Source organism: Notamacropus eugenii, chromosome 2, assembly GCF_028372415.1.
Source record: "Notamacropus eugenii isolate mMacEug1 chromosome 2, mMacEug1.pri_v2, whole genome shotgun sequence".
NCBI classification, from domain to species: domain Eukaryota; kingdom Metazoa; phylum Chordata; class Mammalia; order Diprotodontia; family Macropodidae; genus Notamacropus; species Notamacropus eugenii.
Genome location: NC_092873.1, coordinates 205,176,802 through 205,201,084, shown reverse-complemented (window position 1 = coordinate 205,201,084; position 24,283 = coordinate 205,176,802). Strand labels below are relative to the sequence as shown.

General features: G+C 37.7%; 1 protein-coding gene across 6 annotated transcripts in view; it reads right to left on the bottom strand.

The window, feature by feature from the left end:
• HSF2 (heat shock transcription factor 2) overlaps positions 1 to 24,283 on the bottom strand; it is a 43,718-nt gene that overhangs the window by 2,629 nt on the left and 16,806 nt on the right. For 3 of the 6 annotated variants that reach the window (XM_072643177.1, XM_072643180.1, XM_072643179.1), the window contains exons 5-12: positions 23,122 to 23,197; positions 21,821 to 21,882; positions 20,786 to 20,873; positions 19,572 to 19,720; positions 18,665 to 18,919; positions 16,504 to 16,609; positions 4,232 to 4,285; positions 45 to 132 (exon numbers count right to left, since the gene is read on the bottom strand). In XM_072643177.1, coding sequence (XP_072499278.1) covers positions 45 to 132; positions 4,232 to 4,285; positions 16,504 to 16,609; positions 18,665 to 18,919; positions 19,572 to 19,720; positions 20,786 to 20,873; positions 21,821 to 21,882; positions 23,122 to 23,197 — 878 coding nt within the window. The remainder of the gene's footprint in view (positions 1 to 44; positions 133 to 4,231; positions 4,286 to 16,503; positions 16,610 to 18,664; positions 18,920 to 19,571; positions 19,721 to 20,785; positions 20,874 to 21,820; positions 21,883 to 23,121; positions 23,198 to 24,283) is intronic. The other 3 variants (XM_072643178.1, XM_072643181.1, XR_011974504.1) reach the window with 2 other exon arrangements.

Here is a 24,283-nt window from a genome sequence, read left to right as displayed (position 1 = left end):
ACAAAAGATAAAAACCACCTCAATGTTGCATCTTATACACGTACCTGATTTAGGCTTAGAATTTTTTCCATCTCCTGATGTTTTTTCCATCTCCTGATGATTCTTATTAGTTTCCGATCCTTTATTTTCCAACTGGAGAAAAAAGCCCAACACAGTCACATATTATGCCTGCATCCTTTTTGGGTTCTTGAAAACTTACCTACATATCAAGCACTGATATAGAAAAGCATAACTATCAGTCATAGACTGTTAAGTGCTGGAAGGGACTTAATGAAGTTTTAGTCCAAACTTCATGTTGTACATACAGGTGTGCAATATGAAGATGGACACATCTTTAATTGAGCTTAGAGGGAAGAGACATACAAATAACCCTAATACATAGTACACTGTAATGCCAAAAAGGAAGGTGAGAAGACAGGGCTATGGGAATACAAAGGAAAGAAACATCATTCCTAGAAAAGAAAGAGGGTAAGGAGGTAAAACTAGGGAAGGCTTCAAAGAAGAAGTTAACACTTGAACTGGACCTAAAAAGGCAGGTAGAGTTTTAATGAAATGTAGATTTGAAAGAGGGATCACTTTAGGAGAAGAGAAGAACTCTGAGTTGCACAGTCTGGCTAGAACTGGGCTATGTGAGGAACATCCAAGGGCAATAAAAATAGGAAAGCCAAAGCCAGATATTTTTATAAAAGGACTTAAGTACTAGCTAAGGAATTTGGATGTAATTTACTAGGCAATAATGAATCACTTAAGTATTTAGTAAGGAATAATGATCGCAGCCATACTTTAGAAAAATTAAACTGGTGTATAAGGTATTTATGATAGCAGTGGGATTCTAAGGGAAAGCTTGGCCCCCAAGAAAAGAGGAAAAAACTTTTTTGAACTTCCCACCTTTTTCTGCAGAGGTGGGTGACTATGGACATGGAACACTACAGCTGTCAAGATTCAGCCAATGTGCTGTTTATTTGTCTTGCAGAAATTTTTTTTCCCTTCCCTCCTTCCTTCTCTTTTGTGTTATAAGGGAAGCCAGGGCAAGGTATTTGGAAATTTAAGTGATATAATTACTGGGGATAGGAGACACTGCAGAAAAGGCATTAATAAAACTTGCCAACTGACTGGACCAATGGGAGATTTTAAAATGGGAAGGAATACACAATGATTAAGATTTCAAAATAACTCCTGATAAAGATTAAAATCTTTTCAAAATATCTTAAACCTATTTTCTATAGAAATATTTTCAAAATACACTATACATTTTTTCCAACTTAAGAGAAACAAAGAGCTTGGATACTACCTGGCACAGACACAGCTTCTCTTCTCGTGCTTGGTAGATATTTGTGTCGCCATAGCTGTAAAATTCATCAAATCAACCTGCAGGCAACCTGATGATTGCTTAGCCTTTCTGAACAGAGTCCTTCTAGGTTGACACTATCTGCCAGAAATAGGACTGCATGACACAACTTTTGAAAACTCAGGGTCATCTCCATGTCAAGATGAGACAACCAAGGGAAATTTCCTTTTCTGATTGACTTGGAATGATCATCATTATGAATAATTACTGAAGAGAGATCCTTAGAAGCACAAGTACAACAAAGCTGTCTGTTCCTTTGTTTTCAGAATGTTTGTCTTTCTCTGTCATACAATGTCATCTTATCTACTAAGTTCTTTCTTACTATTTGTTATACCATTTCTATACTTGCCAAGATCTTCTCTTTCTTTATTTTCTATTTTTCTTCAGCTTTTCAGACTGGCCTGTGATAACAGCTTTTTACAGCCACTAGTGAGAAATGTGTACCTATCTTCTGGACAGTAAATGGACCAATCACATCTTTAAATACTCCAACTTCAACTTATTTTTTTCTTCTCTACAGAAGTACTCAAACTATGAATGCTGGGGGGTTTTGGGAGTACTTTTAAAGGAAAAAAGTTGACTCAAGAGTTTCATATGATAGATAAATTTGGTGTTATCTTTTATGAAATATATAGGATGCTTATATCTTATTCATTTAAGATTCTACATAGCAGAGGAAAATACATATTTTGAATGTGTTCTTATTAAGTATTTGTTGCAAAGCATTTGGGACCAGCTTTATTTTCACTCACTACTGTTATTTTTCATTAACTGTACAGTACCCTAAGTGAAAACCCCAGTAAACTAATGTTCTTCAACAGAATTACAGGCAACTCTGTGGCGGCTCAACTTTCAGTTTCTAGCACTTTTTGTGATAGTTTCAGTCTTAGAAAGATGCTGGCCTGTGCTAAGGAGGTGATTTACAACACAGAAGGAAGTAAAGAATCAAAAAGAGAAGCACATACACTAAATACACACAAGAGTAAAGGTCCCTTTCAGAAATAAGACTTAAGTATGTAAGACTAAGTAACATGAGAACACACATTCATAATATGGTTGAGAAGCCATGAAAAGTCTTACACAAGTAAACAGGTTTTACACACACACACACACAAACACAGAGCTATTTTATATATAAAATATATTTATATATATTGCATGACATATAATATGTAATAATGTGTACATATATATATATATATATATATATACACACACATACATATATACACACATAATATAAACTGGTTTCTTGGCATTCAGTTTTGACAAACTATCAATAGCAGGTGGTTCTGTAAAGACCCAGAGCCAGTAAAATGTACACATAACATGTCAGCACTAAAATACAATATACAATAAGAATTACTTTAGTATGTTTTCCCCATCCCTAAACCACTGAGTGTTAGAATAAAAATAAACAAAACAAAAATAAATAAAAAACCTAAAATAAAACTGAAATAATTCAGAATATGTGATAATTCTCAGGGGGTGGATTCATTTACTTTAAAACTTAGAAGTGTATGTGCTAAGGAAATTAAGATTGTAAAACCAAGATGAAGGGTATTTTTGCCTACCTAAGAGATAATATCATGCAAAAAAAACTAAATTTGCAATCTGAAGACAGGAGTTCAAATATAGACTCTGATACTTAAGAATTCTGTGGCTGGGGAGTCTATTTTGTTCTCTTGGCCCCAATTTTCTCATTTACAAAATGAGGGGGCTTGACTAGATGATCTTTCTAAGGTCCCTTAATGCTCTAAAAATCCTATGAACCTTTGAGTATTATGAGCCTTACCCTGGACGTACAGAGGCTACTCGTGGACCTGACCCTAACGTACCACTGCAAGGAGATTTAATCTTTCCCATTTTGTGTCCTCACCCCCTTGCTGTCAAGAACTCACCACAATGGTGCTATACTTAGTAAGCACAACCAAATGACTTTAGTCCTACTGCAGCTCAAAACTCCTAAGATCAAACAATCCGCCAGCCTCAGCCTCCCTCAGTAGCAGGGACTTAAAACGTGCTGTCACATCAGACCTCTTATGATTATGATATGATAATTTACAAATCATCCTTATCTGGTCATTAAAGTAGGTCCCTCAAAAATATCCATTTGCTAATACTTTGTTAGCTCAGCAGAAATTACTATATTCAAAATTTATTTTCTTTAAACAGTCTACAATTCTGGTTTCATTCATTTAAACTTGCTACATCTCCATTATTAGTCCAAATTATTGGCACTTATATACTGTTATGAAATTTAGCATAGTAATAAAAGGAATTATCACAGAAGTTTCCAGAAAAGCATACTACTATAATAACCCAGACTTTTATTGTGCCATAAGGTTATAAAGCACTCTCCTGCCAACAACTCTGTGAAGTAGTCTAAGTATTATCAGTTTACAGATGAGTAAACTGAGGATCAGACGTAATAAATTTCTTGCCAAGGATCACTTAGATATTAGGTGCTACAGCCAAGCCTTCTGATTCAAGCCACTGTTTTGTGGTATAACATTGCCTCTCTTTACCAAGAAGTTGTTTAGAAGTATGGAAGGTATGTATATATTTACATGGTATATTTAATATGCCATTATTATTTCAAAGTTCCTCCTTCACAATCCCAACTTTAATCAGGAGAGATTGTCCAATATCCAACTACATTTTACACTAACTGTTTATCACATAAGCTCCAAAAGAACAATCACCACTAAAAGTTTTTACCCAGAACTCCAATACCTCCATTAGACTTATTATATTTTATTAGAAAACAAAATGCCTTCCATTAGTAAAAGGAACAATCTCACTGCTTTCTAGTTATCAGGATATTATTTCAAATTTTTTTTTTATAGCTATGGGTCCTGAGCAATATTAACTAAAACTTACTTTTGTATTACTGATGTAATCTGTGGAATTCATCTGCACAGAGCTAGTGAAAAGCTGAAAGACCAAATGAGACATTGTAAGTTTAATAAGTATTCAAAAATATTATATTTACAATAGGCAGAGGTCTTGTCAGGTAGAGAGATGTGATCCTACACCAGAGATTCACAAACAGGAATATTATTATCTAGAGAAAATTTTGAGATGAGAAAAAGATAAAACAGAGAAAGCCATACACTATATGGCATTTATTTGGCATATATGATACGAAATTCGCTTCCTATTGTTTCATGCTCCTGTTTCTGGTTCTAAAAATTCTGCTAAGACACAGGGAGGCAATCTGGGGGCACGTAAAACAACTAGTGCTGATGTTCTCTTACTCTTAAATATATCCTTTCTAATCTACCCTCCAAATTAATCCCTCTCCCTTTGGATTTTTCTCTCATTATTTAAACCTCTCAATGACATTATCCTGTCTCCCTAGGTTGCAGTAAGTACTAAGTTAGTACAGTTTGGAGCACTTAGTAGCCCTCAATAGGTCATGACTGAAGAGCTTGAAGACCCCGGCTCCTAAAAATGGTACTAAGGCTATAGTTAAAAAGTAACACTTGCTCCCAATGACAAATATACTCTTAAAAGAAACTCCCAATATTGTTTTCTCTCTCTCTCACTGTCACAAGAAACCTTAAGTTCTTACTAAACAGGGCTCTGCTAACACGCACTAGTGGGTCACCTACTCGAGATGCATATATTTTGCAACTCAAACAGAAATTTATTCATTCCATAATATTTGGCATTAAAACAGTTAAAGAAAGAAAAAAGTTGAACACGTGAGGGTATTAGGTACACAAGACAGAGCAAGATTCATGTCAAAGGGAACAGGAAGTTTTGAAACAGAAAGAGAAGAAAGTTTGGATATGGACAGGGACAGAACTGGGAGGAGGGAGCATGAAAACAGACATGGGGTAGGAATGGGAACAATAGGTTCTAGGGACAGCAAGGAAACTAGTTAGCTGGTTCTGAAGGTTTGAGTTGATAGGTACAGACTGACTCAATTATCTTGGTATGCCCTCAGGAAACTTCTGTGCACAGCATATGCTTAGAAGAAGGGTCAGATTATGTACCCTAGAGTAAACAAGGGAAAATTACATTATTTCCTCTAGGACTATATCCTGGAAGCAATGTGGAGTTAATAGAAGTATCACAGTAAAGGCAAGTTCAAGGCAAATTCAGAGTAAAAATTGATGCTTTGGAAAGAAGAAGGCTGTGGTGGTCAATCAATCAATAAACATTTAAGTACCTACTATATGATAGGTTAACCATACCCAGCCATGGGGATACAGAAAAAGGTAAAAGGCGGATACTTTTTTCTAGGAGCTCACTGTGTGACAGGGAGGACAACATGCAAACAATTCTGCACAAACAAAGCTATATACAGGCTACACTGGAAATTAACAAAAGAAAAGAATTAGAACTACAAAGGATCGGGAAAGGCTTTCTGTAAAAAGGGGGTTTTAACTAGAACTCGAAGGAAGCTAGGGAAATGAAGAGGTAGACATGAGGGAGGGAGAGAATTCTAAGCCTGGGGACAGCCAGGGAAAATGCTGGCATCAGGGGATGGAGTGTCTTGTACAAGGAACAGCTAGAAGGTGGCCACCAGATGTGGGTGTGTGGAAGGGACTGAGGGGGTGGGGGTAAGGAAGTATAAGGAGATTCAAAGAAAAGGAAGAGAAAGGTTGTGAATGAAGGTTTTAAAACTGCAAACAAAGAATTTTATATTTGATCCTGGAGGTGCTAGGGAAACAGTGGAGTTTAATGAATGGGGATGAGGTGGGGGGTGGGGATGGAGATACACTGAAGACTCAGATGACTGTAGAAAGATCACTTTGACAGCTCAGTAGAAGAGAGACTGGAGTGGGGAGATACCTGAAGCAGGGAGACCACACAGCAAACTCTTACAACAGTCCAGGAATGAGGTGATGAGGGCCTATGCTAGGATGGTGGCAGTCAGAGAAGAGAAGGGGTTGTGAGACATGTTACAAGTCAAATGGGCAGGTGTGGGCAACAGACTGAATACAGGAGTGGGGGTGGGGGAAGAGAGGGAGGAACTGAGGATGACCTAAGGTGACAGCGTGGGTGACTGTAAAGATGGTGGTGCCCTCAACAGTAATAAGGAAGCCAGGAAGAGGGAGGATTTTGTGGGGAAAAGATAACCCATTTTGTATTGACCATGTTGAGTTTAAGTCATCTACGAGACATTGAATCTGAGATTTCCAACAGGCAGATAGAAGTGCAAGACTGGAGGTCAGAAGAGAGATTAGCAAGTAGACTTGAGAATCGTCAGCAAGGATGATAACTGAAATCATGGGTGCTGATGAGACTGCCAAGTGAAAACAGTCCAAAGGGAGAAGAGAAGAGAGCTGCACTGTCCAGTGGGATACCTGTGTTTAGTAGGCATGAACTGGATGAAGATTCAACAAAGGAGACTGAAAAGGAAGAGTCAGATATGTAGCGGGAGAACCAGGAGAAGGTAGTATCTTGAAAACCTAGAGAGAAGAGGGTGATCAATGATATCAAAGACTGTACAGAGGTCAAGAATAAAAGGACTGAGAAAAGAACATTAGAGATTATTAACTTTGCAGAAAGCAATTTCATTGTAATGATGAGATCAGAAGTCAGATTGCACAGAATTAAGAAAATGAGGAAAAGAAGAGGAGGCACCAATTGAAGATGGTCTTTCCAAGGACTGAGCCACAATAGAAAGAGAAAGATGGGATGGATGTGTCAAGTGAGGTTTTCTGAGAATGGGAAACGGCATGAACATGTTTGCAGACAGTAGAAAAGAAGCAAGGAGATAGGGAAAGATTCAAGATAAGTGAGAGTCGTTACAATACAGAGGGTAATGTGGATTATAAGCATTAAATTTAGGGTTTCACAAACCCCTATTTTCCTCACAATAATCCAGTGAAGTAGGTAATACAAGCATTATTATCCCACCTTAAAGGTGAGGAAAACTGAGGTTCAAGGATATTAAAAGACTTTTCTTGTGGTAGTGACTGAATTAGTTCAAGTATCAGAGCTGGATCTGGAACCCAAATTTAAGTCTAAATTCAATATTTTTTTTTTTTACTACAATAGGCAGGAGTAGTAAGAGTCTTTAATAAAGTGATGGTAGTGGGAAAAGAAAAAAAATGATGTGACATTTTGAAAGATAATCTGCAAGATTTGATGATTCACTGACTAAAGATGATGAAGGATAAAGTCAAAGAAGATGCTAGGGATTTTCTGGAAGACATCACAACAGTAAGAAGTCAGGGGAGTTTTGCCTGAGCTCCTTCAGTAATTTAGAAATGATATCCAACCCTCTTCCCTGCCTTATCAAAAAGAAATTAAGTAGAAATGGAAAAATAAAAGTTACCAGGAGAAAGGGAGAACATTTTTTACAGCTACTGCTGACTATAGAAAAACACTGCCTTGCTACCCCAAAGTCCCAGAACCTGTAATACAACTGACATTTCTTGTCCAGATGTGTATCTCACCTGCAAGATCCCCGGTGGGGGAGGTGGGGTAGGGCAAGGGGTTTTCATTATCCCTCCTCTCCCTACTAATCTTGGGTTAAAGGGCTCACATAATCATTGAGCTACTCTTCCATTCCAGCTCCCATGTAGGCCAATCAGATCTGAAGCAACCTCATGAATGTCACTTAACCACTCATTCCAGGTAGTTAAGAGGAAGTCTCCTTACCAACCTAACCTTAGGAGACCACTCCTATTCCTTGATCACAATACAAGTACTGAATTGAAGTCCCCATCCTTTGTCCAACTGCAGCCTTTTCAAAGTCCTGGGAAGCTACATGCAAATTAACAGAACTCTGAGGTAACAGTGCATACCCAACAAATTGGCAAAAATTATTACAAGCAATGGAAATCAATGCTAATAATGCTGTGAAAAAAGGTGCACTCGTTTACTGGTGAAAATGCATAAGAGAAGAATCTTTTGGAGAGACATCTAATAGAACAAAATGAAAGTTACAAAATAGTAATACCCTCTGACTCGATAAATCCATTCTTGTCAAAATTTTCTGAAATGGGTTATCAAAAACAAAACAAAAAATAGTTTTGTTTTTCAAAGCTTTTCTATAGTATCATTACTTATAATTGAGAAAAAATGCTGGAAGCAACCCAAAAGTCCAAAAATAGAGCAAAAACTGAGAGGGAGAGAGAGGAAACGTGATTAAAAACATAAAAAAATCAATGTTATAACCAAGATTAGAAGGAAAACAGGTGGGAAACAATTTTTATAGCCAGGGTTTCTGATAAAGGCCTCATTTCTAAAATATATAGAGAAGGGAGTCAAATTTATAAGAATACAAGTCTTTCCCCAATTGATAAATGTTTTAAAGAATACAAACAGGCAGTTTTCAAAGGAATAAATTAAAGCTATTAGATTATAATCATATAAAAAATGCTCTAAATGACTACTGACTAGAGAAATGGAAATTGAAACAACTCTTGAGGTATCACCTCACACTTATCAGATTGGCTAATACAACAGAAAAGGAAAATAATAAATATTGAAGATGTGGGAAAAATGGAACGCAAATGCATTGTTGGTGAAGTTGTGAACCTATTGTTCTGGAGAGTAATTTGGAACTCTGCCCAAGGGGCAACAAACTGCAAACCCTTTGATCCAGCAGTACCACTACTAGATCTATATCCTAAATAGATCATAAAAAAAAGAAAATGACCTACATGTACAAACATATTCAAAGAAGCTCTTTTTGTGGTGGCAAAGAATTGGAAATTGAAGGGATGTCCATCAACTAGGGAATGGCTGAATAAGTTGTGGTATATAAATGTAATGGAATGCTACTGTGCTATAAAAAATAAGTAGACAGATTTCAGAGCCTGCCTTACCCCTGGGCAGAATGTGATTTGGGTATCAGAATTTTCTCAGAGGGTAAAGAGCACTACCAGTGGGCTGGGGGCTCAGGCCCCCCAGGCTTATCAGCGATTTACAGGAACAGGGCAGTTTGAGGCTACAGGAAATCAATTACAGTACTTGGCCGCCGATTATGTCTTGATTGCCGGAATGGCTATTGCCGCCTGGAAGGTTATAGCCTCTAAGAAAGAGAGAGAGTTTCCCATGACTAGGATTACGCAAGGAAACACTGAGCCATTTACTAATTTTGTGGCCAGGCTGCAGGAGGCAGTGGGTCGAGACATGGGAGAGGAGAATCAAGGGACAGAGATAGTGTTAAAGACATTGCTGCGGCAGAATTGTAATCATGACTGCAAAAAGGCAATGCTGGGACTGCCAAAGAATGCATCTGTTGAAGAAATGATACAGAGATGTGACAGGGTAGGAAGTCAGGTCTACTTGGCACAGGTGCAAGGGAAGTACCTGGCCGCCGCCTTAAGTAATATCTCTTTGGAGAAAAAATGTTTTAACTGCGGAAAACCGGGACACCTTAAGAAAGAGTGTAGGAAAGAAATAAGTACAGGGAGGGGCCAGGACCCTTGTTTTTCATGTGGAAAGCCAGGTCACCTAGCTAGACAATGTAGGAAGTCGGGAAACGGGGTGAGGGGCCCCTCGAGGGCCCCGAAAGTGTACCCTTTGGCAGAGAATCGGGACGGCCCCTTGGAGGGAGAATACAGGAGATTATGGGGCCAGAGGAAGGAATGCAACACCTTTACAGCTTAGAGAAGTACCAGCTTGCAGCTCATCAGTTTACTATGATTCCCCTGAGAGACCCCATACAGGAGGAATCCCTGATATTACAGAACCCCTCTCATGCACCCATAGTTATATATACAGGAGTTTATCCCACCGGCACCACAGCACTTCCATGCTCCAATGTGGTAGCCGAGCCGGCTCATATAGACAATCAGCTTCCCATAGCTATTGCCCTTCCCTTAAAGCACTCAGTTCAAATCCAGTTACTAAAGGAAATAGGACAGAATAGACCTGAGTGTACAATCTGGCTCAATGGAATTCCCATGACTGGCCTCCTTGATACTGGAGCGGATAGGACCTGCCTTAGCGGTCGCTCAGTACCCTGGCACTGGAAGCTCAAAGAAAGCCAGAGACCAGTGTGGGGAATAGGAGGATGCCAAAATACCTTAGAGACAATGCACCCAGTAAAGTGGGAGGCAGAGGATCGCCAAGGGACCGTATGGCCGTTGGTGATTCCAGGACTTAGTTTTAACATCTGGGGCAAAGACATCATGAGCCGCCTGGGGATGAGGCTATCAAATTTGTAGTAAGGGCCATTGCAGTTGCACTGGAGTCCCCACCCTTGAATTGGAAGTCAGACACCCCGATTTGGGTGGAGCAATGGCCCCTGACTCCAGAAAAACTCCAGGCACTACAACTATTAGTTCAGGAGCAATCAGAAAAAGGAAATATAGAACCATCACAGTCACCCTGGAATGCTCCTGTGTTTGTTATAAAGAAAAAATCCGTAAAATTCAGGTTCCTTACAGATGTTAATCAAGCATTTGTAAGCACCTGGCAGCAGCTATACCAAAATAAACAGCCAGTTTGCATTCTTATCAACTTCACCTTAAAGGCAATCCTCGCTAAACAAAAAAGGGGGAGATTAAGAGATCGCCTAACACAAACAGAGCTTGATACAGCTGTCTCAAAAAATTCACATACTACTCCAGCTATGAGACATTTTGTGACTATTCCAAGACAACCCCGCAAGGAAAGTAATACCCAGGCTGGAAATAAGGACACATGGGCCATGGTAAAGGATATGGCCTCAGGGAAATGGCAAGGTCCGTATAAGATACTAATATGGGGTCCAGGGTATGTTTGTGTCTCCACAGGAAAAGGGGATGCGTGGATTCCCATTAGAAGGATCCGTAGGTGGAAACCGGTGTCGGAAACGACGGAGACGCAGGAGGCGACGAGGCCGGAGACCCCAGAGAAGGATCATGCACTACCTGAGTCTGCTGCTGACAGCTTTAACCCTGCTGCCCAGAGAGGAAGCAGCACTCATCCCAACCACTGACATTGCTGCCCACTCCATCTAGGCATCTCCTTTCAGCGGCTGAAGGAGGACTTTGGCATCACAAACCCAGGACACATTGGCGGGGGAAGGGGTGACCAACTTTTCGGGAGATGACCAACTTTTCGGGAGATGACCAACTTTTTGCCTGAATACCACAGGCTTGGCCATTCAGGCTTGGCCGTTGAGATCCATTTGCATGACTGAGGGGGTGGTGATGTGTAAGGCGCCAGCACTAGCTACTTCTCTTAGAATATGCTTTGGAATTAGTGATTGCCCTTTCTCTTGCTGTAACTCAGCCATTTAGCTTCATCTTTGTTTTGTTGGATGCCTCTCTTTGTCAGTTGTGCTAGCTGCAGATTTCTGTGTATATGAAGCTCTTGTGGGGTACTCATATGCTAAAGGCCTTCCTAATCCACTCAGCCTCCAGCCACTGTTTGCTCTAGAGCCATGTGCGCGCTGCGCAAAACAAAAAAGGGGAGATGCTGGGGATGGAAGCTCAATTCCGTGTGGGCGGTCTCGGGCGGGTAAAGGTGGGAACTTCTAAATCTTAGAGTTCTCACGAGGCCCCCCAGGAAACGGCTGGGAATCGAGGTGAACCGAGCTATCTCGTGTATTTCCGCCTCTTCCCGTGAGAAACGTGATGGGAGAGAGCTCTCCCCGCCCTCGAGACTGTCCTGGGTCTGGGCACACCTATTGTTATCTAACAGGCACGGTATTCAGGTGCAAACTATGCGGCTGGAGAGCTTAATTAGGATCAGGAAAGCCTGAAAGCGTTCTTAGCGCGGGAGGGGCGCGGACAGGACAGAAGGCTCCACTTTCCCTCTCTTCGCTCTTCCCTCCCCCTCTCTCCCCACTTACACTTCTGCTTCCAATCTCTTATTGTAAGATCTTTGCCTCCTTGGGAGATTCCTCGCTCCCTCCTAAGGAAGAATTCTCCTGCACTTGTAACCAGAACCCTGAATAAAGCTTAACCCTTGTTCGACTCTGAGAGGTCTCTTCTCTCATAAGACTATCCGGTTTGGCCAGCCGAAGACCTACGAGAAGTAAGGTAAGAAGACTCGGGTAGCCCACAGGCCTCTAGGCCTGGCAGTTTAGCTATGGATATATTATTTTGAAGTGATGGCAAATCATCCAAAAAGCAGTATCCTATAGAAAAGACCTTAAGTGAGAGGTAAGGGCAGGGAGAATTTTTAAGGGGGACATAATTGTCAGTGGCTCTGTGATCAGGAATGTAGCATACCCAATGAAGACCAATCTGACGATGTGCAAATCTGAACAGGAAAGCTATAAAATGAAAAACAGGGAGGAAGGGGTTGAGAAGGAGAACATTCCTGGCATGTATCTGCCAAGCCAAATATCACAGAGAGATGAATGTTGGGGAGGAGAATGATAATTCCCATGAGACTATCCAAGAAGATGGGCAATAATGTAACTCATGACTTTAGATGACTATACACAGGTATAGTATGGGTAATAAAAGATTCAGAGAGATAAAAGAGTTGATGCATGTCTCAATAGTTATGGCTGCCTGATCAATTTACTACAGCATCTGTGATCTTTTCCCATCTTTTTGGCATATTCCCCTCAGATAATCTTGGGGAAAAAAAAGATCCCTAAGTGGTTTTAAAACTGTCATACTGTTTTTATCAAGTTTGTTCTGTGAAGATCTGGTCAAGTCCCGTTGATCTTCCTGTGTAACCTCAGCTTTTTATGTGCCATTTCCACTTTTCATATAATCTATGTAGTTCCATTATCCTTAATGATGAAGCTAGAGCTCTGGAGGATACAACGGCAAGTATGTTCCTTTCATATCTACTTGTCATTCTCCCAGAATCACAAATAAATGCTCTGAGAATGATATGGATTAGTTTCTTTACACAACAAGCTTTCTACAGCCTTATTTTCCCCTTCATATTTTTCATCATTTTGTTAGATGTTTCTTATGAGTCTTCCATCATCACCATTCCATCAGGTATATAATATTTTACAAATGAGTTTGTACCAGTGTTGTGCTGGAGCCAGCTCGTACCAGCTTGTGAGAGTTGACTGCTAAATTTTCAGTGTGAACATATCCACCTAAGAAACCAACAAATATTATAAAATCAGGGCTCCAGTTATTGTTTTGTTGATTGTCTAGTCTTAAAGAAAGTGATGGAGAAAATGCTCTTAATGCAAATTAAATATAAAGGTGTGCATGTATAGTCCTTACCAGGGAGCCAATCAAAAAAATGATTAGAAAAGGAAGTAAAGGAAGCTTCCTCAATGAAAGTTTTCTCCTGAATTAAATTACAGATCTGGACCAATAACAACAACAAAAATCACAGAAAAGTGACATAAAAGAAGACCAATAGTCAAATATATGCTGTCAAAGGATATGAACGGTTTTCAAAATGAGAAGCAAAAATTACTAATAAGCATATGAGATAATGCTCAAAATTTGTAATGAGAGAAATACAAATTAAAATAACTCAGGCTTCATGTCATATCTACATTGAAAATTAAATAAAAGATGGATATCATCAGTTGTGGAACGTTTTTAGAAAGGGGGGGAGACAAAAATCCTAATACACTGCAGGTGCTGTGCAAAACTGGTTCAAACTTTCTGAAAAACAATGTCAAGTTTTGTAAGAAAAGTTAGTGAACAGTTAGTTCGTAACTTCTGACCCAACAACCCACTACCAGGCATTCAATCTAAGGAAGTCAATGACAGAAAGGACCCATAAATACAAAAACCCAACTAAAACTATCAAAAAATGGAATGCGTTATCTTAAAAGGAATATGTCATCTATACGATAACACATATTATGGGATTCCTTTGCTGGTATGGACAAAAAACTAGGGAGCTAGAAAAAAATAAAAAGGTCATCTAATACAACCCTCTCATTTAACATATGAGGAAATTAAGGCCCAACTAGGTTAAATGGCTTGTCCAAGGTCAAACAGACAGGAAGCAGAGCTAGTGAGATTTGAACCCAACTCCTTAGATTCCAGAGTCAGCATTCTTTCCCATATATATTTACATATATATCTACATACACACACACACACACACACACACACACACACACACACACACACACAGAGTCTCCCATACATAGTTAGAATCATACTCACAGAGGTTAATGCCATATTGACAGAAATATAGGGCAGACCCTTGAAATGAAATCTTTACCCTTTCACATAGATATATACCTCTAGCAAATACAGGTTCTATTCAGGTCATATTTTAATCCATATTTGGGAAAATATACAACTTTTATTTGATATGATATGTAAAGTCATGACATTTTGAAAAAAGCAGTTCACTAATATAAGAAGAAAAAAAGAAAACGTAAAGAAGAGAACGAGGAAAATGACTGGTCCTAGGTAATATAAACCATCAGTTAGAGGCTAGGAGAATGAAAACCCAGCAAAGATAATAAAGAGGTAAGAAAAATTAGAGAAAAGTCAGGAAAGAAGAGTACCACAAAAGCCATAGGAGAAAGTGAGCAATAAAACCAAATGCTTCACAGGTCAAGTTAGAAATGAGATAAACCAATGGATATAAGAAAATTAATGATCTTGTAGTATAAGGGGCTGGAGGGAGGTTAAACTACACCATACACAGTTATGGAATGAATAAATAGTCTGTAAACTAAAGACTTGTGAAATTCCATAGTGCAATGGAAGAAAAAATAGGACAGTATCTAAATAATTTCTTTTTTCCTCCAAAATAAGGGAAATCCCATGTATGTCTGAAGATACAAGGAAAAGCATCAGTATAGAAATATTAAGAGGGAAAGAAAAGATGTAGGAATAGATCTTGAGAAAAGAATAAAATTTAGCCTTAAAGAATTAAACCATAGGCTATTAAGTGCTAGAAAGAGAATCAAGTCTAACCCTCTTATTTTACTTATCAGGAAACTAGGGCTCAGTTCCTGATTCAGTCACATAAGCAATTAGTAGTAGATAAACAGGAAGGAGGAGAAAAGGAGAGAATGAAGACAGATGCTGGTAGGTGACAATGTTCACATGAAGTGAAAAAGCCCTAATATCTCATTAATGGAAGCAAAATCATCTGCCAAGAATGGGGATGCTTTGTTTTAAGGGGGGGAAATCAGAAAACCATACTGAAGAATGTACCAGGCATCCACAAGAGAGGAATGGAAGTACTGACAATGAAGCATCCTGGAGCTAACTGTAGAATTTGGAGTGCCTCAGATTTGCAAGCTTTGCTATAACCTAGCAGCATTCCAGAGTGTGACCATATGGATAGGAAGCTGATATAAAAGGAGACAAAGATTTTTTTATCATCCATAAGGATGCTAAAGTTATTGAGGATGACAAGCACAGATTGAGGTGAAGTTAAAAAAAAAAAAAGTCATGTGCAGAGGCCAGCCAGAACAATAAAAGTGGAACCCTTGGACGACTACAATGATGCTATGGAGACGGTGTTGAAGTCAAATGTCAGAAACTCTGAAAAGCAGCAGAGAAATAACCATCTGGAACTAATACTGGAGCAAAGAACAAGTCGACTTTGCTCTCCCACTGAAGTCTTATTAGAATGAGAAGCCGGGAAAGTAACATCCAGAGTGTGCAGGCACATTTCATTTGTAGAAGAGAGAAAGAGTGAAGAGATGAGAAAAATTATTTAGGATAAAAGAGAAGTTTTCTCACAATGTTAGAGAGGGTCAAAGGCACAAGATATGAAAGCCTGGGCAAATTGAGTGTGCGTGAATGGATGTATGGGTAAAAAAGAATGAAGGAACAAAATGTTTACACAAGGACAAGAGTTAAAAATAAAGACTTCTAGTCAAAAAATGTTAGTAATCAGTCATCTGTGGAGAGGTGGGAAGGGAGGGGGAAGACAGTAGCCCCCAAGATATGCTGAAGAATCACATTTAGAAATGAAATAGACCTTTAAAGTCACATTTTCATAAGAAAAGTACCATGTCCATTTAAAATGGAAGTATAAAATTTCTTGGCTGGCCGGGGCCTAATAATTCTTGTTCATCTCACAGTGAGTTCAGACAAGACCCAGATTTAACAGTATTGTTGATTAAAGTTCAAGTGATCTAAATGTCCTAAACACCTTAAAAAAGAGTCTGTGGGCTTCATTTCAAAACCTACCATCAGAATTTTAAAAAGAAGGAAAATCGTGTAGGATACAAAAACAAACAAAAAACCCTCTCCCCCAAACTATTTTAGTTTCTATTCATAGCTTTGATGAATCAACAAATATATCTAAAGAGTAAAAAGAGTATATAAAACACTTACATCCACCAGCAGATCAGGATCTATGCTAAACTGTCTTCCTGAAAGCATGGCTTGGAAGTCTTCTAGACTGCAATCAATACTGTCAAGATAATCCAACAGCTCAACCCTGGAGAAAGAATAAGAATGAAGTATTGTATCTTCTGAGATGTGTGTCTGCACGTAACTTTAAAATTATTTCTGAAACCCCACAATACCTTAGCTAGGTAAATGTAATAATTCCAGCGGCATATCAAACTGCAGATTCCAATAAAAAAACTTAAAATATAGACTGTTTAAAACAGTAGAGTACTAATTTGGAATGCTTTGGTGCCAACATGTCTTAATTCATCTTTTATCCTCCAAGTCTTAACAAAATGTTGTAACTTGGTGTCTATTAAATGTTTCATTCTTACCTTTTCAGCAAAACAGCCATGTCCACAGTCTAATAAGTATGTCAAGGACCTTGCGAATTGCTACATATACCCTGTGGGCACTCAAATGTTAGCCAATAAAAATTTCTGAAGAAGAGTAGCTACAGGCATGAAACAAAATGAAAAGATCTATGTCTTGAGAATGATCATACCACTCTGCTCGGAATCAATCTAACTAGGACCAATCTAACACCTGGACCAGAAGCTAAGGAAAAATCACACTACTAAATTTACCAATTTAAAAAGGAAGCTTCATCACACACAAGCAAAAAAAATTTAAAATGCATACTATCTGACTCACGTATAAACCTAAAAATGAAGTTCTAGTAGCCATTGGGAAAGATTTCAGAAAAATTCTAAGCATTACCATATCTCTTCACCTAGTATACCAAATTTTATGTCACTAAAATTCCTAAACTTGAGTTAAAAAGAAAACTCGAATAAACTTAATGAATTCCTTTTCCAGTTAAAAGTTAATTGTACTGCTTTTAAAACCCTTTCCTCTGTATTCTTATGCATCTTCTACCTTCTGAATATGGCGGGTATAAGATGAAATGACTAAGAAAAGTTTGATCTTCGAGCATATTGATTTATTAAGCAAATGCATGCCAACTGCCTGACAAAGCAGGACCAGACCTCCTCAGTTTAGACTGAGCTGGACTCAAATACAGACTTTTATACACTAAAAACAATCAAATAAGGCTAGTTAATTAAAAAGAAACAATACAATGTTAGATAATCTGATTTCTAATTAGATGAAATATTAGGGACTTTCCAAGTTGGGAGGAGGAGAATGAACAGGTCCAATTCCCTGAATTCAGAAAAGGAAGTGTCCCACTCGCTAAACCATCTGAAAACAAAGAGTGATTGTGGATAATCTAGGCTACAACCAAATGGGGCAGGTTGTCAGCCTTATCATGAAAGTTTTGTTGTGTTTATTCCAGAACCAATGGTGATTCAGAAATCCAAAAGCAGGAGTTAACTGAAAACAATCAAGTGGAACCCCTTCCTACCTCCAACCCTCCCAACTAGTCAAGACCACAAAAAAAAAAAAAACCATGAAAGAACAAGATTGAAAACATTATTCAACAGTTAAGACATATATTTAACTAAAAGATATGTGAGGTGGGTAAGGGAGGGTTAGTAAGCCAGAAATTAAAAATTCATCCTCAGCCTTTAAGTATTTATTTTTCAGAAGTTGTAGAAAACAAATACAGAAGTCACATGTATCAGAAAGCAAGAAACAAATCACAAAACTTAGGATCACGAATTTAGAGACAAAAGAAACCTTAAAGATTATCTGGTGCAATATGCTCATTTTAGATGAGGAAACTGAAGTTCAGAGAGGGTGTCTTGCCCGAGGTCACACAAATATTATGAGTCAGAGCCATGATTTGAACCCTGGTCCTCTAACTCCAAGGCTAGCATTCTTTCTACCTGTTTTGTGTTGAGGCTACATAGATAACATCATACACACACAAAGGGCAGAGATGATAGAAAAGGAAACACTAGTATTTACAAGCATATCTTTAGGCTTAGAAGAAGCTATAATTAAGCAGACCAAAGAAGGATTTAGCAAACTGGACATAAATATTATTCAGTAAATAACTCAGTTTTCCAAGAATTGAAGAAGAAACTGAAGGGGTGGAAATGAAACAGGCATAAATCTACAGGTAATAGAGTGAAACACACAAACACTAATAATTTAATTGATCAAGCTCAAAATTAGTATTCAAAATTAAATCACTCACTTTCCTAAAAGATTGATGTTTTCATTCAGGATAGAGTCCATCATGGAGACAGGATCCTCTGAAGTCAGAGTAGATGAGCTGTTTACCTGGACGGCACTAGACATGAGCGAGCTGCCACTCTCACTGACAGAATTCACATGGTGACTGGTGGGAACACTGGCTGGTTCACTTCTTTTCTCCCCACCCTGAATAACAGGAGCATAATCATCCTCATTGTCATCTTCTACAATGACAATATCAGGGTACTGGCTACAACTATGCCGTGAATAGGAGAGAAAAGAAAGAAGCAGTTATATTCTTTTTCCTGAAGTTCTTATCCCTACTTGTAAATTTCTATAGATATTTAACATTGACAGAACATAGAATTTAGATTTTAAAACCACAGAACACAGTGATATAAGATATTATTAGAAAAAGAGTCTATATTCTAGAACTACAGTCTAGAATAAAATTATTCAATCATTTTAACAGTTCTTCCTCGTTATGCCAATGTCAAGACCTGTGACTTTTTGCTGGTTCAGTAACACCCACCACTGAGGGAGGTCTATAACTATCTACAACTTAGTAGTAGATGACAGCTACCATAAGCTCAGAAGTTATGATATTTACTTATAGTCACCAAGCAAGAAAGTGTCCAGACTAGATCCAGACTAGAGTCCAAAACTAGTCTGGTGTTTTATAAGCAGAACCCATCAGCTAATCCAAGTCAGGTCTACTTTAAACTATTTTTGTTTTTTTGTTTAAATGAAATATAGGTTTCAAAACTTAACTGAATAGCCCTACAGAGCAGTTACTATTATAAACTAATGAAAATCTAGTATCAAGTGATTTGGGCTTTAATAGTTATTCCTTGAATAACAAGTCCTATAAAGTTGTCTTCTAACACTTATTTTCAGAATCTTCTTACTTTGAAGTGTCAGATGTAGCATCCTCATTGGTTTCAGGAGTAACTGGAGCATTTTCTTCATCTACATTATCATCAGTGACATCATAAATAATGATGTCCTCTGAAATCTGCTCCCTTGGTTTTAAACCCTCTGTCCTACTATGTGGAACCTATGAAATTGGAAAAGAAAATATGTCTAAGAGCAAGGTTCCAATTTCTAAATCAACTACTGCATCAATAATTAGAAACAAAAGTTCCGTTATTGTGCAGGAAGAAGTGACAACTGTGAGAAAATTCAGAAAAACATGGGAAGATCTATGTAAGCTGGTGTATAGTAAAGTAAGCAGAACTAGGAAGACAATATGCACCTCTACAATAAAGTAATAACAATTTAAATAAAAGATCACTAAAAATGAAGCCAGACTCTGAGTAACTGAAAAAACAATTAATGGTCCCAGAGAACAGCAAATGAAACATACTGCCCTTCCTCATCTTGGTAGAGAGGTGGCTGAATGATGTATACTTTAACAAATTATTGTAAAAGGTATTTTTGCTTAATTGTTTTTTGTTATGAGAGAGTTTAATTTGGAGGAAGGGAATCTCAGAAATGACTGATTTAAAAAACATGAAGTCAAAAGTTTAATTCAAAAGAACAGCAAATTACATGGGCATTTTTTATAATGTGCATTGAGATGGGTTGGGGGCTAGAGTGACAGTTACCATTTTATAATTAAATGAAACACTCCATTTTAAAAAATAATCAAGCACTGTCTACCAGAAGAGGTAATGTAAAGAATGAATATCACTGGATGGTAGCACTGGAAAATTCTATTTATTACTACATATGCCAAAGTATGGGCTGCGTCTCAGTAGAACTATGTTTAAGGACTCCTGATTTTAATGTGTTAGAATTTCTAATAGCTAATCTTAACTCATTTCATGTGGTCATTACTGAAATAGAGGAATCATTCTAAATATTCTGTAGGTTACATTTTAAGCAGTCAACAATTCAGTTTAAAGAAATGAGAGTACCTGCCCTCACAGAGTTCACAGTTTCAAGATGCTAATTAGCTACTTTAAAAGTGACTATGCTAGAAGATCTAACCTAAGGCATAAAGAACATGAAATAGGTGTTTATTAATTAAGCCTTAATTAAATGAACTAAATGTAGAAAAACTGAATAACACTATTTTTAAAAGTACTATATTGTTACAGAATTTAAAAAGAAAAGTTACTTTATGGTGGCGGTTATTGGATGGTTCTTTGACAATTTGCTGAAATCGATTTGTCTTTGGAGATCCATTAGTATTTAAAAGTAGAGGCCTGAAAAATCAGAAGAAAAATTCATACATTTAATTACACAATCACACAAAAAATAAGGGGCTAGGTTACTACAGTATCTATTGTTAAACAATTTTTTAAAACAACTGTTTTGTGGCACTATAAAAAGATAATATTTTCCAAACAAACTAGTAGTGATTTAGTCAAATGTTTACAAAGCAACATTAAGTCAAATTCAGGCAAAATTTTGGCTTTTAAAGGAATAATGCCAAAGCTTTCTTTTTTTCCCTTTCTTCCTTAGTCCTTCTACCACATCTTTATCCTGAGAATGCCAAAGGTAACCAGTAGAAGTCATGGTTATAACCTAGCCCACTCTTGGCAAGCAAGATAAAAGAGAATGTAAATATCAGTAACTAAGCGTAAACAGGATAGGCAATAGAAATTGTTCTGTTATCTCCAGCACAGGCTCTGCCTCTGGTACTGCACTAATTCTGGCTTTCTGTTCCTATATAAATTTTGTAGAAAATGCATTTTCTATCTGTTGCTCTCTCAATTGTGGGGAGGGAAGGTAGAATTTTGGTGGACTGGGTGAAGAGACAAATTTGCATTAATGATGCAATTTATCCCAACACAAAGACAAACACCAAGGAGCCACAGCAATAGGAGGATACACTAATTAGTCTGGTAGGATAAAATGGTGGTTCTCTAGGTATGGAGCAGGCATGCCTCCAGGGGCTCCAAGGTCAAAACTATTTTCATAATACTAATACGTTTTCATCTCTAATACAGCAAATACTAATAGATGTAATTCACACAAAAGCTCTTTGGAAGGAGGTGGTCCTCAATAATTTTTAAGAGTGCAGGCCACCAAGTCTGAGAGCCAGTGATGTAAAAAAGGTAGTTGTTATTCACTCAGATCTAAGACACTAGGATCCCCCCTCAGCAGTTTATAGGTGAATTCCCATTTTATTATAAACAAGTAAATTTACCTTTTGCGTTTTAAACTCACAAGCTGGTTATTCTGAACCAATGTAACAATAAACTGGACAATCTAAAAAGGGGAGTACGAGTGGGTAGAAGAAAAAAATAATTAAGTATTCTTGGCATTACCACATCAATGAAATATTCCACATAGTTGTATAAGCAAATACTTTTAAGTACTGAAACTACTAAGTAGACTAATGACTAAAAACATTCTATAAAACACCTGTCATATTAAAATTAGGAAACATCAAGTCTATTCTTGTTATACAGTTCCTTTCTGGTAAGCAATACACCAATTATGGCATTCTGCTTCAGACAATTTTTTTCCTTTCTTAGAATCAATCAATGCAATATCTTAAACTGTAGCACCAAACACTAATACTAACCTTTTCTGAATAAAGCGTCTATTATATTAAATGTTACAGCATAACCAACTTTTTGTCCTTGGTTTTCTTTTTTTTTGAAACCTTAAAATTCTTACATTATCAATCAATATTTACAAAATTTCTTCAGAAGAGAATATTTTCATTAAAATATTAAGAGGGATTGCTGTGAAGCCCATGACAGCAAAGAGTGAGATAAATTTAAGATAAATGGCTTCATCATGAAAAATCAAATAACACCAAAAGAATGCAAAAGAATAACCACTACCATCGTACACGTGCCTAAATTTGCATAATGATCAAATGTTGAAAAGTTATTTTGACTTTATGTGCCACATGTCTACTATCACTTTTTACCCAAATACATACCTTTAGTGAAGCACAGCCATAAATTTATTTTTACCTGGAAGGGCTCAGGAGTGAGACCAGGATGGTCCCAGCATATAAAAGGGTTACCATCTAAAGGTCCAATCCAGTTTGTTCTTGAAGAAAATAAAATTAACCTACTCACATCCTTTTATTTGGGCTTTAATTCTGAGACATTACTAAGTGGTGGTACCATGCAAACTCTGAGTGTCACCACCATTCTCAGGTAAAATGACCCACACCTACCAACAAATTATAGACAACTAATTTTAAAACTGAGTCAGTTCTCTAAGATGATAACTGTACCTAAACTTTAGTAAAATGGAGGGGAAATTCCTTGAAAACTACTCTAACAGTCTATGTGATTAGAATAGCCATTACAGCTATCTATTTAGTGAAGAGGTATTCAATCCTTGCTTTCATTTCCTAGTTTACAAGCAACAATCTTTACCACACACCAACTGTTATAAGATTGAAATCAATATAGAACCAAGTGTAGCTAATTATAAACATGCACTAAGTAGTAGTAGTTCATAGCCACAGAATAAACACATTACCTTTCGAATCACCTGCTGCTGTTGTGTTTGTTTTGCCCGTAATTCTGCCACTTCTCGCCAAAGGGATTCATTTTCTCTGTCATTTAAAATAAAGGGACAAGAAGAAATTAAATGCCATTAGTTAAAATTATGACTATATTACAGAACTCATTCATATTTTAGTGAAAGCTTTTCAAGAGACTGGGCAGCCCCTAGCCCAGAGAGCAGTATAGTAATAGCAGCTATCTTTGGAACAAACCCAATATTACACTTGATAGCTTCACACTGAGAATCTGCTACCAATGGCAACAGATATATAAATAAATACTTGACGCTCAGACCTGAATCCCTAAGGTCCTGTGTAAAGATCCTCCCTCCACCTCCCAACAACTTGGTATATTACAATATGACTAAAATCTTGTTTTGGCCATTGGATAACTGAGCAAATGGAAAAAAAAGTTCCTAAGAAAACAAACATAAATCAGAGTTACGGAGACCTCATCTCTTTATCTCTTCCAAACTGGATGGGCAGCAGCATTAATGGTCCTGAACCTATGCTTATCATTGTAGAAGCTCTGACTTGCTCCATTTCTAACATGGGCTGATTCACCCCCAGGATTCACTACTTACAGTATGCCAGAGCCTTTAGTTTCTAATACTTAAAGACCAAAATACTCTAAGCAGTCATATCCAGGGACACAACCATTCTAGAACTTAGCTAACAATAAACCTTTCTTTACCAATTTCTTACTGAAACTGTACTGCATCCTTCTCAGAGACAACAGTGACAAAGTTGATAGGATATCAAAAAACCCAACTCTTAAATGCTTCAATTTCAACTCTCTTATAACTTGATGAAAGCCAAATTTCTTAACACAAACTAAGTATATATAGAGACTAGCAGAAAATGAAAACAGGATTTTTGTAGTATCTTCAATTTCCATTGAGCAACAATTTCTAGGTCCTATGATCAGTCCATTCCTATTGTATTAGCCAATAAAGCAGTTAAGTATGATTTTCAAGACTTATGTGTTGACATTCTGGGGAGCAATTTGGAACTATGCCCAAAGGGCTACAAAAATGTGCATACCCTTTGAACCAGAAATATTGCTTCTGGGACTGTATCCCAAAGAGATCACAGAAATGGGAAAGGGTCCCACATGTACAAAAATATTTATAGCAG